Source organism: Anoplopoma fimbria, chromosome 12, assembly GCF_027596085.1.
Source record: "Anoplopoma fimbria isolate UVic2021 breed Golden Eagle Sablefish chromosome 12, Afim_UVic_2022, whole genome shotgun sequence".
NCBI lineage: Eukaryota > Metazoa > Chordata > Actinopteri > Perciformes > Anoplopomatidae > Anoplopoma > Anoplopoma fimbria.
The window spans coordinates 14,216,857-14,230,373 of NC_072460.1; the positions used below are offsets into that span (position 1 = coordinate 14,216,857).

At 41.6% G+C, this 13,517-nt stretch overlaps 1 protein-coding gene across 1 annotated transcript in view; it reads right to left on the reverse strand.

Annotated features, from left to right (window-relative positions):
* LOC129099324 (neuron navigator 1-like) overlaps positions 1-10,686 on the reverse strand; it is an 80,905-nt gene extending 70,219 nt beyond the window's left edge. Inside the window, exons 1-3 of the mRNA XM_054608523.1 lie at positions 10,612-10,686; positions 5,886-6,793; positions 5,102-5,193 (exon numbers count right to left, since the gene is read on the reverse strand). Of these exons, the coding sequence (XP_054464498.1) occupies positions 5,102-5,193; positions 5,886-6,787 (994 nt within the window). The 5' untranslated portion in view covers positions 6,788-6,793; positions 10,612-10,686. The remainder of the gene's footprint in view (positions 1-5,101; positions 5,194-5,885; positions 6,794-10,611) is intronic.
* Between the last annotated feature and the right edge of the window lie 2,831 nt (positions 10,687-13,517).

The window sequence follows — 13,517 nt, forward strand, 5'->3', positions numbered from 1 at the left end:
TGGTATGTGAATTTAAACTTATATTATGAGCACGACATGAGTGTTTGATTCAATTAACATCAGGATCCTGGATACTAGAAGTATGTGCTTATATTGGAGTGTGCCTTTTATTCTCCATGGGTTATTAATTTGACTCCATTTCTCTGTGTGTGTGTGTGTGTGTGTGTGTGTGTGTGTGTGTGTGTGTGTGTGTGTGTGTGTGTGTGTGTGTGTGTGTGTGTGTGTGTGTGTGTGTGTGTGTGTGTGTGTGTGTGTGTGTGTGTGGTCCCACAGAGAGGTTACACACATGACTGACTCTATAACTCGACTCCCTGGGTTGGAATCACCCCAGAGGTCAAAAGGGATCTTGAGTGTGTGCACTCATTCACCCATTTCTCTATTCACCCTTCTCCCTCCTTTCTCTCCTCCTTCATCTCTCGCTCTATCTAATGCAGACATAGGAAGGAAGGAAATGTCCGTGGGGGGAGAGAGGAAGAAGGAGGAGGTGGCAGCTCTGTCTTAGTCCATTGCCAAACAATGGGTGGATGGCTCAGTGTGTCAGATGAATGGGAGAAAGAGGAGCTTTTATGTGTGTGTGTGTTAATTTTTAACTCATTTTTCACACATGTATACTAGCCATGCGTGCCTTTTTGCTCACATATGGATAATGTGCCTCCACGTGCACTCACTTTCCCGCACTAATGTGACATCTTTCCCATTAAACTCACCACCTGACCCAAACATAAAAAGCTGGGCCATCACTTCAGCTTGACCACAGAACTCCAGACAAGTCAAAGTTAGGGTGAAATATAGAGTAATGCATGACATTAAACCCTAAATAGTGATTACTACTGAGCCTTGTGATGAGCGTGGACATAATCTAGTCCATGCTTATGTCCGATCATCTTCTCAAAGCCACTAAACCACTCATCACTGTCCAACGCCAACTCGGCATATGTCTCTCTGATTAGATTGGCCAAAGAGGATTACACACTGTCTAAGAGTAGATGCAGCCGGGGTTATCAAAACGCTATCCACTAGACTGTCCAATGGCTTTAAAGAGATGGCGAGCATGACATTTATAAATTGCAAGCTGATTCCTGCCGTCATTACTAAAGATTTGCTGACTTCTACTATTCTAAAAGTGAATGTTAAAAGGGGGTTTAAAAATGAACTCATCCATGTGAGGGCTCCGAAAAGTGGTGTCTGCAAGGCTAAGTTGCCCTGCAAGATAATGATAAGAAAATAAAAACATACACTATTTGCGTTTATGCTGTTTTAATCTGTATATCTTGATTTTTTTTCTACAGGCGGCAACCTTTGGTGCTGAGAAAATTATGCCAACACACAAGTGCCAAAAACGGCAGTTCTACAAAAGGCTACATTGACACCTCCTTTTTCAAAACGTGAATATATAACCTACATGAAAGGGGGATTTATTGCAGGACTGTTGTATTAGACTGCAGTCCAGTTTTAGCTAAGTGTACATAATAAACTGTCAATGGAGTGTATAATATATACAAATACCTTAAGGGAACTGGGGCATTATTAAATTCAGTGTAACACAGTGCATCGTTGGCTAATGGCCACTGGATGTAATTGTTGGATCACCTTGAGAAACACATCATGAAATCTCTGCTCCAAATCGTCCGACGGTTTCAAGGGAATACATGCCCATAAATTTCAAATAACATGTCAATCCCACACCTGGAAAGAACAATTATATTTGTTTCTACCTGTAAATGTCAATTTCATCTGAGAATGGGTGTTGGATGCCCTGCAGCTTTTATCTATATCCAGATGTACACATGACCTACTCTGTGTCTGTACAGTGTGTGTGTGTGTGTGTGTGTGTGTGTGTGTGTGTGTGTGTGTGTGTGTGTGTGTGTGTGTGTGTGTGTGTGTGTGTGTGTGTGTGTGTGTGTGTGTGTGTGATTGTGAGTGTGAGAGAGAGAGAGAGAGAGAGAGCTGACGGACTTTGAGAGTGTCCGTAGGGAACATCAGGCCATACCCTCACTGGGACATGAAAAATGATACACAGTCCACACATCACATTTATCTTCTAAACACCATCTGTGTACTGTCACACGCGCATACATCAGCACACATACACACACACATGCTCAGACATGAACGCATGCTCAAATACACCTCTCCAGAGAGTCACAAGGTCAGGAGGTCTGCGGTCTAATTGAGAGACCACATGGTGCTGCAGTCACATTAAATGGTCAGGTCTTCATTAGGGGCTCCAGCAGAAGATGTAAGAGCTGATTATGTTACGGCTGATTCAATCTAAGTGAATGTAAGCATATGGAAAAAATTCAATTTGTGGAAAAGTGCTGTTTTATCATAGTCATGAAAGGCAACCAAAACCAAATCACATCATGATTTGGCCTTGAATTGTTTGTTTCAACCAGATCACTCAGCCTCGAAATATTCAGCCACCATACAATCTATCTTTTTTAACACTGTGCACACATGTGGTTTGTTCTCTTTCCTCCTTACACAAAAGGAAATCCATCAGCCCACTGACCTTATCAGGTCTCCTCTTTTCATCTCTCACCCTTATCACTCTCTCTTTTCCTTTCCTAAAACTTTCCCTTCCTCCCTGTTCCCCTCCTTTCCTCTGCTCCCTAAATTACAATAATTACGGTGTCAGCCCACCCTCCATGTAAATGCAGCTTCAGAGGAGCCTAAGACCCTTTAGTTCTGTTTCTAACGCCTTCTGGGGACCAATTACAAGGCCACAACCATAGTCCCAAGACAGCCAGAGGCCTTTAAAGACAGGGGCTGGTCCACCATGGGCCCCCACCCCCCTTGCCACAACCAGCTGGTTGAAAACCTTAAAAAGCTTTTAAAAGCTTTTTATAAGCAAACAGTTCTATTCTGGGGGCTACACTTTTAGGCAGGCAAGATCAATTGCTTCAATAGAGAGCTTTAAAGTCAAGGAAACATCATTTAATATAGAATGATGCCTGAATATGCTTTCTATGTACAGGAAATTATTCCGTTTTAAGACATGGACAGTTTTTCGTTGGACTGGCCAGGGCCGTAGACCGTGTAAAGACTTTGTAAAGGTCTACTACTGGCCATGGAGGATGTGGAGAAAAAGTGTTACAATGTGCCCCATTTCAGAGCAGTAGATTCGATCTGTTCTTAAAAAAACAGTGTGTAGCATTTAGGGGGATCTTTTGGTGGAAATATATTAGAATATTATTAAGTATGTTGTCTTTAGTGTATAATAACCTGAAAATAAGAACTTAACACTGACCCTTTAATTACACATTTTATCTGTTTGATTATCTGTTTTCTTTATTAAAATTCTCTCTCACTGCGTCTCATCTTCCTTCTTTCTGTCCAGGCTGACTTACTTACACAAACACAACGTATTTGTGCAAAAAAGATTACATTATTTTTTACTGTTATTGCTGTTGGCATCCTTAGCTATGAAACACTGGCACGCAGTTGACATGTCAAAATGCTTCAAATCTCAGATCTTGCCCCTTTAAATGATTTCAAAAACTAAAAGATTTGAGACCTCGGATTTGTACGTCATTGTTTTTGTAGTATTTTATCATATTTCAATAACTAACAATCAACTGACAACCAAAAGCTGACTGACAGAACACAATAGATTACCAGATTACCAATAGTATGCCTTTCTGTACTTTTTCAGTACATTTTATGTTCTTAGGTTTCTAAATTTAAAATGACAGAGAGGTAATATTGAAATTTTGAATATTTGAAATCCTTTTCTAACATGTTGGTATGTTTAAGATCACGATGCTGCTACAACGTCCCTAAAATCGGGGACCGTGTTTAAAAAGGGTTATGATTCCTGCAGTGTTCACCCAGTATGGATGGTTACACCCTCTAACACCCTTAAAACTGGAAATCAGCACTGTAAACCCATTGTCGTTGTTTCATTTCAAGTCCAATGTGCAGGATTAATGCTAAACATTGAAAAACATTTAATTGCACATATTCTGTCAGTGTATAAACTAGGAGAGATATTGGCCATTTAAGTTTAATACACACACTAACACACACACACTCTGGACTGCTTTCAAAGCCAGGCAGTCAATCCCCTCCTATCCAACTGACACCACATCACAAAGAATGATTCACTAAGCCACTGATTAAGTCATATCTCCCAAGCACGTCCAAATCCCTCGACTCACACTGACCACTACAAAGCATGACTGTAGCTGTGGGTACAGAGCAAACCATTACTCAACAGGACGGGGAGGGGGTCATGCTGGGACTGTGTGGCTTTTTAGGTCAATGATGCTGGAAAAGAAGAACTGCAACAGAGAGGGATGGAGAGAAAGTGTGAGGAAGGGTTTCAAAATCACCAACAGCTCATGGATGTAGCCGAAAAGAATGTGCATATAATAATACTCCCTGGCAGCGAGTTGAGAAGTGCCCCATTTCATTCAATTAATGACCCACATCACCACTGTCATCTTCCTTCATTCTAAAATCCTGAGTCCATCTCTCTTTTCTATATCTTCATCTAGAGTAGGAACCACCAAGGTCAGCAGAGCTCCAGGCTGAGACACACATAAAATTACACCACCTTACTGTAGACATTGCTCCGAGGCCTGATGAGTAGCCGTGTGACAGATTTAGACAGAGACGGGTTGTCCCTTAGTCTTCAACGACTCTTTTCAGGTTCCACAATGAGACCCAAAGGTCGGCCCCTGGCATGTCCCGCCTGACACCATTTATGACTCTGCTGCAGTAAATGTGTCTGGCTGCCAGAACGTAGGCATCCATACCTGTCAAACGGGCGCCCAGTCTCTTGGCGCCCGGACGCTAACTGGGCAGACAGAACTAGACTACAAGTTTTGTTAACTGATCGGAGACGATGTAAAAGTTGTTTGTTACTTCTAAAAAACACACAACTAAAAATCAAGATTCAAAAATTGTGTTTTTAATGAAAATCTTTCTCCTTGTGAAAAGTGATTCTGTGAAAAACATGCAACTATAATCTCATCAATGTTTCAATGCATAGCTATGTGTGTGTGTGTTTGTGTGCGTTCGTGCGTGTGTGTTGGTGGAGGGATGGGGGTGTGTGTGTGTGTGTGTGTGTGTGTGTGTGTGTGTGTGTGTGTCTTACCTAGTGTAAGGCCATCACAGCAGACTTCTATGGATCCAGATGAGCAGTCACTCAGTTCATCGACAGAAAAATCTCTCTCCTGCGCATGCAGCCTGTAAACACATGATGAACACAGCCCTCAGACGTCTGTTACTGTACATGCAAATCACTTCTGTTAACATCGCTGATTACAATCAAAGACATGAGCTACTGTGTGTGGCAGGGGAAGATAATTTATGACATTCCCTGTCAATGTGTCATATTGATTTGCTTAATGCAAATTACAGAAACAGAAAAATCTCAGATAATGAAGAAAGGACTGGGGATAATTTTCTCATTATCAAAGTAAAGCTCAAGAATTCAAGATCTTTATTTATAATTCTTTATCTTATAAATAATCGTACACCATGCAACTATAAAAAATACTTTTCTGTTTTGTCCGATTCATTCTTTGTGGATGGAATCATTTAACCAAAACACCTCACTACTCTCAAGAACAGACAAAATACATTTCTTTGTTTTTATTCCACATTGTAAAAACGAGTTGCGTCAGCCCAGAAGCTGTCACGAGGACACTTTAACAATCAGCTCTGCTCCAGAAAACAGCAATTGTGTGTATAAATGTGTGTGTGACTTTGCACACACACGTGAAAGTATCAGTAGAGAGGGAGGTCATGAAATGCAATGTGGAGACAGAGGGATCATGTGATAATGATATGAGAATGGTTTTACAATGGGTATCTGTAATTGGGGCTCGTGATGGAAGTCTTGATAAACTGTTGTATCAGTTGTGTGCACTACTTACCGGTAGCTGAAGGGAGCCACAGTAGCCATGTTGACTCTGGGTGTGTGTGTCTCTGGGGACGCAGCCTCCTTATCTAGTCTTTGATCCAATATATGGTCAACCACCTTGGACATTATTGGCATGGTGAATGTGATCGGTGTTGGCGGCAGGGGACAAGGAGAGGAGGCTGGACTGCTGTCTTCAGGAGAGCCCATCTCCTCGTCTGATTGGCTAGTGGAGTCACTGCGACCTCTGATGGCGTGCTCGTAACTCATCTGAGCAAGAGAGGGACGGAGGTAACCGTTGTTTGAAGTGGCGGACTGGGCTGGGTGGTTTTCTGGAGGCTCTTTCTCTCTTTCTGTCATGAGCTCACTCGTTGCCTCGGATCCAGTGCTGGAGTTTTCTCTTTTTCTGAACTGAAGCGGTGGACGCAGGTTGCTGGTCCCCCATGTTTGGTTCTTATTGGCGAGGGTGTTTCTGTTGCGATTGCCGTCATGTGGAAACTGTGAGGGTATGTGAGACGGGGAGGGTTTTCCCAGATCCAGTGTGTCTTTTGAGTGCGGCGGCGGTACCCTGCGCTGGTTTAACGGGCTGCTGTAGGCAGAGCGTGACACCTGGGGAGCAGGTAGAGCTCCCATCCGCTGGAAGAGCTGACTCCTCAGGCCGGGGTCTCTGTTCGGGTCCTTAGAGGAACGCCCAGGGATGCTGGAGCTCCGTGGGCAAAGTAAAGGAGAGTGCCCGGGTGTGTGTGTGGGACTGTGTGTGGGTGTGTGTTTCGGGGTCTGTGTCGAAGGCCTGGGCAGTTCACTAGCCCGGTGGCGGCTGTCTGCTTTGGGGGAGGAGGGCAACAGGCTGTGTGGGAGGGGGATTCCTGATGAGAGAGGAGCCCGGGGGGGCGATTTCACATTGACTCCCCCACTCATACTGACCTTAAAGGAGAAAGACAGGGAGAGAGACACACCTATTATGAGCAAAAATATTTAACACTGATGTTAAATCCAGAGCAACAGTATGTAGACTAGCCATTTCAAAAGACTTCCCATAAAAAGGTTGTTTATCCATTAAGAAGGTACATTACAATATAATCTCAATTTTAATCCAATCAGGTAAACTAGTATTTCATGTTCTCAATACGATAGATAGAGATAGTTAAAGATCCATGGTATGGGAGTAAGTGAATCAAGCACATATGACAAATTGAGTCACGGTAAACCACGAGTTGAGCTTATTTTAGGCATTGCATGGAGCGTCTGCACAATCAGATTTGCCTGCTGGGAGTTCAAAAAACAAAAACAGCTTCACGCGGAGGCACATGCTCACAGCAACATCTACCAGCTGCTTTTAGAGCGTTTTATTCTCAAATAACTGATTTTCTCCACATAATGAATTCGAATACATTCTCACACAGACTGCCACAGACACACATCATTGCCCAAGCTTACTGCTCTCTTAGATATAAAGAGGAGGTACGAGATCGTTCTCACCTGATTTGCTTTGATTCCAGATATTCACAGATTCTTTTAACCTTACAAACCAATAACTCTAAAAGTCAGCTTGATAATCTTTGTGCCCATCTGTTCTATGCAAACTGCAAATGAATGTTGGTCAAGTGAAACATTTCACGGAATGTCGTATAATCTAACTACCTTGTGCTGCTCTACTGGAGAGAAAGAGGACGGGAGGCTGTGAGGTGGGAAGAAAGGCAGGGAGGGAGGGGGAAAGGGAGGAAACCGCACGTGTAGAACAAGAAGGATCACAGAATCTGTAAACGATATATTAACATAAGAATTTTTGTGTGTTGCATTTTAACTTTTTATGTGATTACCTGTTATTAAGTGTATCTTTAAGTGAATAAGACATAAATATATGTAATAAAACATTACAATTGTGTAGATGCAATGAACAATATTGAATTATTGCCCAGTATATAGTGGGTATGTACATATACACACATTTAATGACTATCTCACTATCATAGTAAACAAATCATGTGGCTTTTTCCGACCAGATGTACAGGAGTCGGTCAACAGCTGCACTCACGTAAACATATACAGTATACAGATATATATACTAACGCATATTGTATATATTCTTTCTACTTTCAACATTTTTGCTTTGGAACAGTGCAGTAAGGGAAGATTTAACATAATTATGCACATGCACTTACAAATACACAGATTTAACACTAAACCCTACTTGCCCTTTCTTAAATAGCAGAAATGGTGTTGCCAGAAGACGTCTTGGGAAGCGGTCTTCAGTAAATCAGTGATGCGTCAAATTAATCCGTCAAAGTCACAAGGATAAAATGTTGGATTATTTGACAGCGCATCTAACCGCAGTATTGCTCACAGTGTAACATGGCTAACACAAACACACACAAGATTTCCCTGCAGTCTAAACAAAAGTCTGTCCCTGCAGCAAAAAGATAATATTAGACCTATGGACACTGAAAATGGAGATTTTGGTATGTTGCGAATGACTGGTGTTTTGTCATAGTTGACTCAGGGCTAATGAAGACCTGCACAGCAGCATACAGAAGCAGCGATGCACCAGTAGGTACACAGAGACAGATGTGATCATCCATCCTGCTTCCACCTAATTTCTCTCCATAAATTTCTCTTCCTCCTCTTTCCCCCATCTCTGTTTCTCTCGCTCTTTCTCCTGGGAGGCCAAGTCACTAATAAGCATCAGAATTTTTGTCTGTCTGAAACAATTCCTGCTAGGATTTCCAGGGGCACAGGTGCGGTCTGGCTCCGTGTCTATCTGTATGGAAATTGGCAAGTCTCTGGGGATACATGGGGGTCATACCAGTACTTCTGCCCACGTAAGGACATACCAAGGCTCAGCTGGTGGTGAGGATGTCTGTGTTTATATCCACAGAAAGAGACAAACAGACATTTCTTTTGACTGAAAGCAGCAGCTGTAAGCGGGTTCAAAAACTGGCTAATCAATTAGAGGTCTGATTCCCTCACGCTTCAGGCAATTTTTTCCAGCATAGGCTTTTTACATCTGCAGGGTATGTTCTCTGTGTCTTGTGTTCAGTCTATATACAGGAGTCAACTATAACATCACTCTGTTACATGAGTGTATTCACAATAGTTAGATTGTTGGTTTGTTGACACTTTTAAAGTAGGTCAAGCTGCTTCTGACTTTTCTGGAAACCAACATATAGAACTATAGAAAGTTAATCTGAATGTGGGAAAATAAGTTACAGTATAGGGCTGCAACTAAAACAATTCTTTTTTGATTAAATGACTAATCAGGTAATCCATAAAACATCATGAACTAGTGAAAGATTTCAATCAGTTTTCCTGAGCCCAAAGGACTGAGCGCTTAAACTTTCTAAAATTGTTTTGACTAAGCAACAGTCCAAAACCATATATATTAAATCTACAGTCATAAAAGAGAAAAGTAGTATATTTTAGTGACTGAAAGCAGAGACTGCCTGCCATGTTTTGCTTGATAAATGGGTAATATGATGGGTAATATATTTTTTTAATTGTTGTCAATTAATAAATACAATAATCAATTTACAGTAGCTCTTTACTTAATACAATAGATGCAAGCCCCTTGGCTAATTATATTATGCATTACTGTTTCTGTGACATCCAGACAATACTCCTAATACTCCTAAGTATTAAAGTAGAACAACAGAAAAAAGTAATTTCACGTCAGAATTAGAATCAACTTTACTTAAGTTTGTGTTCACAAAGATAAATCTTAACTCTTTTCTTTTTTGCTTTGCTCTCAATTAATTTACACAGAAACTTACTTACCAGCTAGGAACAAGGACAAGAAAGCCAGACAAATAAGTGTAAAGAATAGACAGGACTAATATGCACACACATACTGTATGTGCATATACAAGACAAGTGTTGGAACATAATGACGTTTGTATAATGGCAAAAACATGATATTTTAAGATATTTTTTTTGCCAGTGAAGGTAATTATCATTGGTCTAGAAAAATGAATACAGAGCATTTGACTAGTCCTCAATTATTTTGCAAGGATGATACTGACATCTGCTGGACACTGTGTAAAGCAGCAGCAGCAGAGATCTTCTTTCACTAACCTTCTAATTTTCTATTTATTTAAACATAGTCAGGAAAAGAACTGCAGTACATGTGTTGATTAAAAACCTTTGTCACATTAAAAGACAGCAGGTCAGGTGTATGCTTTCTGTAAGTAGAAAAACAAGAAGGATAGCTTGGCAGCCGGCATTAGCTTTTAGCTTTTAACTTCATAATCATATGTCACAGTTTTAGCTCCTCTGTCCCATGACAAACTCAGCCTGAATTCAGTTACTGTACCTCTGATCAAAGAAACATGCATATCTTCCCTCTCACACACATACATACACATTCCCTCTCACACTCACCATTGGGATGAAAACCCTCTGACTCATCCCCAAAATCAATAAATGAGGTGGTAACACAGACCTCTCTGTCTGTGATCTGAAGGACATTAGCAGTGCCTGTGCGTTTGTGTGTGTCTCCAGTGTGGTTATAAATGAATGCAATTACCTCCATAATGACAACAACCAAAACAACACAGTATTTGTGCTGTCATAAATCATCATTATGACACACAGTGGTGCTAAAACGCTCCAATGTGCTGTTGGGATTCCTGGAAAGGCACAGTTTTCTTAGAAGACACAACAGAATAAAAAACAACAACTTCTGAAGCTCATAAATGGCTTTTTGTGAAATGCCATGTGCCAGAGCTGCTGTCTCTCAAGTGTCTTACCTCTGAGTGGTGAACCAGGTCTGTCAGTGTGCCAGTAGGCCGAGTAGCCAGATCCTGAAGGAGAGTGGTCACACTTCTCTGACGTCCCGGGAACAATGGGCTGTTTTTTCCTGGATCACTGTTGCATCCTCACCACTTCCCTCCGATTGGTCCACAGTGCCTCTCCATTCAACGAGACAGGAAGCTGTGACAAACAGGAACAACACTTTAAGCCAATCAGAGGGCCCCGCACGGATGTGACTCATTTTCAAAGTCACTTTCTTTGATGAAATCAGTGCTCTAATTTTTTGGCAGAAAAGCGTAATTTCACAGACACTCAGTTTGAACAATGAACTGAAGACTGTTTATGTTACCATGAGTCACTAACCCAAATGGAAATTTACTTGGCCTACAGTGACCTGCAATGACACATCTTCTGTCATCCTCAAAAATGCCCCAACATACATAGCACCTTTTCAAATCATCTAAAAACCTTATATGTCCATTTTGTCAACTGCACAGGAAGATAGTTGATTTGTTTTGATCACAATTCCTCATGATTTCAAGGGGTTACGCAAGGGGATTCTTTCACTTAACTTAAGTCAATCTCGTGTTATGAGATTTTCAATACAGCCTGGTACAACCACATGGATTAGCCATCAGTTTCAGGGTTTTGTAAGATTTCTACAGAGAATGTGAATCACACTCAAATTGGAAAAATGATGCATGTCTAAACACACACGTCCACTCCAGTTGCACTCATAATAGAAGCATAGGCAGACAAACACGAGCACCCACACAAAATAAACAGGAGAGAGCCTAATCAGACTACTAACCACATAAACATCACCATGTGTGCACAGTTTCCTTCCCTTCTGATTCACTACTACAACTCTTCACATTATCCAACACTTTCAACAGATCTTGGACACACATTATAGTATGTATGCGATGCATGCTGCACTGAGTCATCCAGCCTATATAAACGCTGACTCAGGCAGATCAAATCACGTCACCCCTGGTTACAACATACCCCCTTCCCCCCCCCCAACACCATTCTCCCCACTTTTCATCCCACTTAAGCTCTGCCTTTCTTTCTGTTAACCTCTCTCTTCCACTCTACCACCATCCCTCTGTCATGCTGCTGACATAGTATTTGTATTTATCTGTTCACAGAAACTGGCATTTGCAATTACGTTTATACGAATAATAATATATAAGATTGACACAAACAATCGAGGAGAGATACTCAGTAACATTGACAAACGCATAAACATAAATCCAAACTATTAACCAAGGCTACACTCACCCTCTGCAAGAATCAGGATAGAAAGCAGCAAGTGAGTTAGTCTCCAATCTGTATGCTGCTGTGTGCTTCTGGCTCAGTCCCCTCCTCTGCTTCTGTCTACTTTTGCCTGGCAGGCCTCTGAGCTGCGAGCATGTGCATTTGTGTAAGTCTCTCTCTGTCTGTCATTTCACCCCTCTATCACGTCATGCCGCCCTGCTGCTGCCGCAGTACGCCTGCAGCCGTATCCCCGCCCCTCTCTTTATTTTTTCCTCCCCTCATCACAATCCCTATCTCTCTCTGTAATGGACCTGTTGGCTGGGCTCCCTCCCTCTCCGAGGTGAAATATAAGCCCAGCAAAAGCAGAGAAAGGCTGATCCATTAGCTGGATGAGTGGTTTGTGTATGTGTGTGTGTGTGAGGGGGGGGTGTCTGTATAGTGTGAATAATAATACATGGTAATTAAGCAGATGTAGCCACAAATGAGAAAAGCCAAAACCCATCCCCAGGCTTTAAAAGTCTAATTGGTGGTCAGGGGAAGCTGGATGAAATAAGACATTCTAATGATAGATCTGCTGATGACTAATGAAAACGTGCAAATCACAAAGAATCCCAAACATACATCTGAGTTTATATCTGTGTCTATACTCAGTGCGCATGCCTGCATTAACAAGCATCCTGAAGGAGGAACATCCCATCCATCACTCCTCTTATTGCATCCACCCCTCTAATGAAAGAAGGAAGAGACAGAATGAGAAAGATACAAAAGAGGGGAAAGGCTGGAAACGTGGTCAACACGTACAGAGTTAACCTTCTATTGGCGTCTTTTCCCAGCTGACAAATAGAGAGTAATGAAATACCTCCACCAGATCTGACCTTGAATTTAAGCTTCCCCGGTCTGTCTATCCATCCTCATAAATCAGTGTGTAAAAATCACCACATGTAGCCGGTCCACTTGAAACATCTGGTTTACAAAAAGAGGAATATGTTGTTTAAATGTAACAACAGTTAGACACACTGTGCAACACTAGGGAGATTTAGGGATGGGGGTGTGAAACAGCGTGGATCATAGTAACAACTTGAAAAGCTCCAAAGATGTTTTCAATTCCTATTTTGACTACTGGATAACATATTTCCTGTGTTTGTTTTGAGTTTTAATAGAAAAGAATCTGCTTACTCTGAGATTTCTTGTTTGCTTTTCAATCTCTGTTTTCTCTCCGGGCTCTTTCTGTGTATCTCAGTCTCTTACTCTCTCTGCATTTTTATCGTTCTATTCTCTCTTCTCATATTTCTGCTGTGCTGGCTTACAGTTTGACACAGTGACATAAGGGACTGTGCTGAATATTTAATGAAGATCCTGATAAACAATAGGATCAGACCCATAAAAACATGTCTGTGATTCGCCCGTTTTTACAGTGTACATTCAGCAGCTTGTTTCTAAGAACTTGTTTTTCTCCAATGGCGTGTGTTCAATCAATCAGTAGAATGAACGGGTCTCAAAGGGTCTCTACGGTCTTGATCTTGCAGTTAAGTACAGCTTGAGAGCTCTCTCGCTGATCACATATTGATCAGGCATTGACTTGGCTGTGCTAACACAGGTCTGCGACATGGTCTGCGAGTCTATGCTAAAGAGATACATAAAT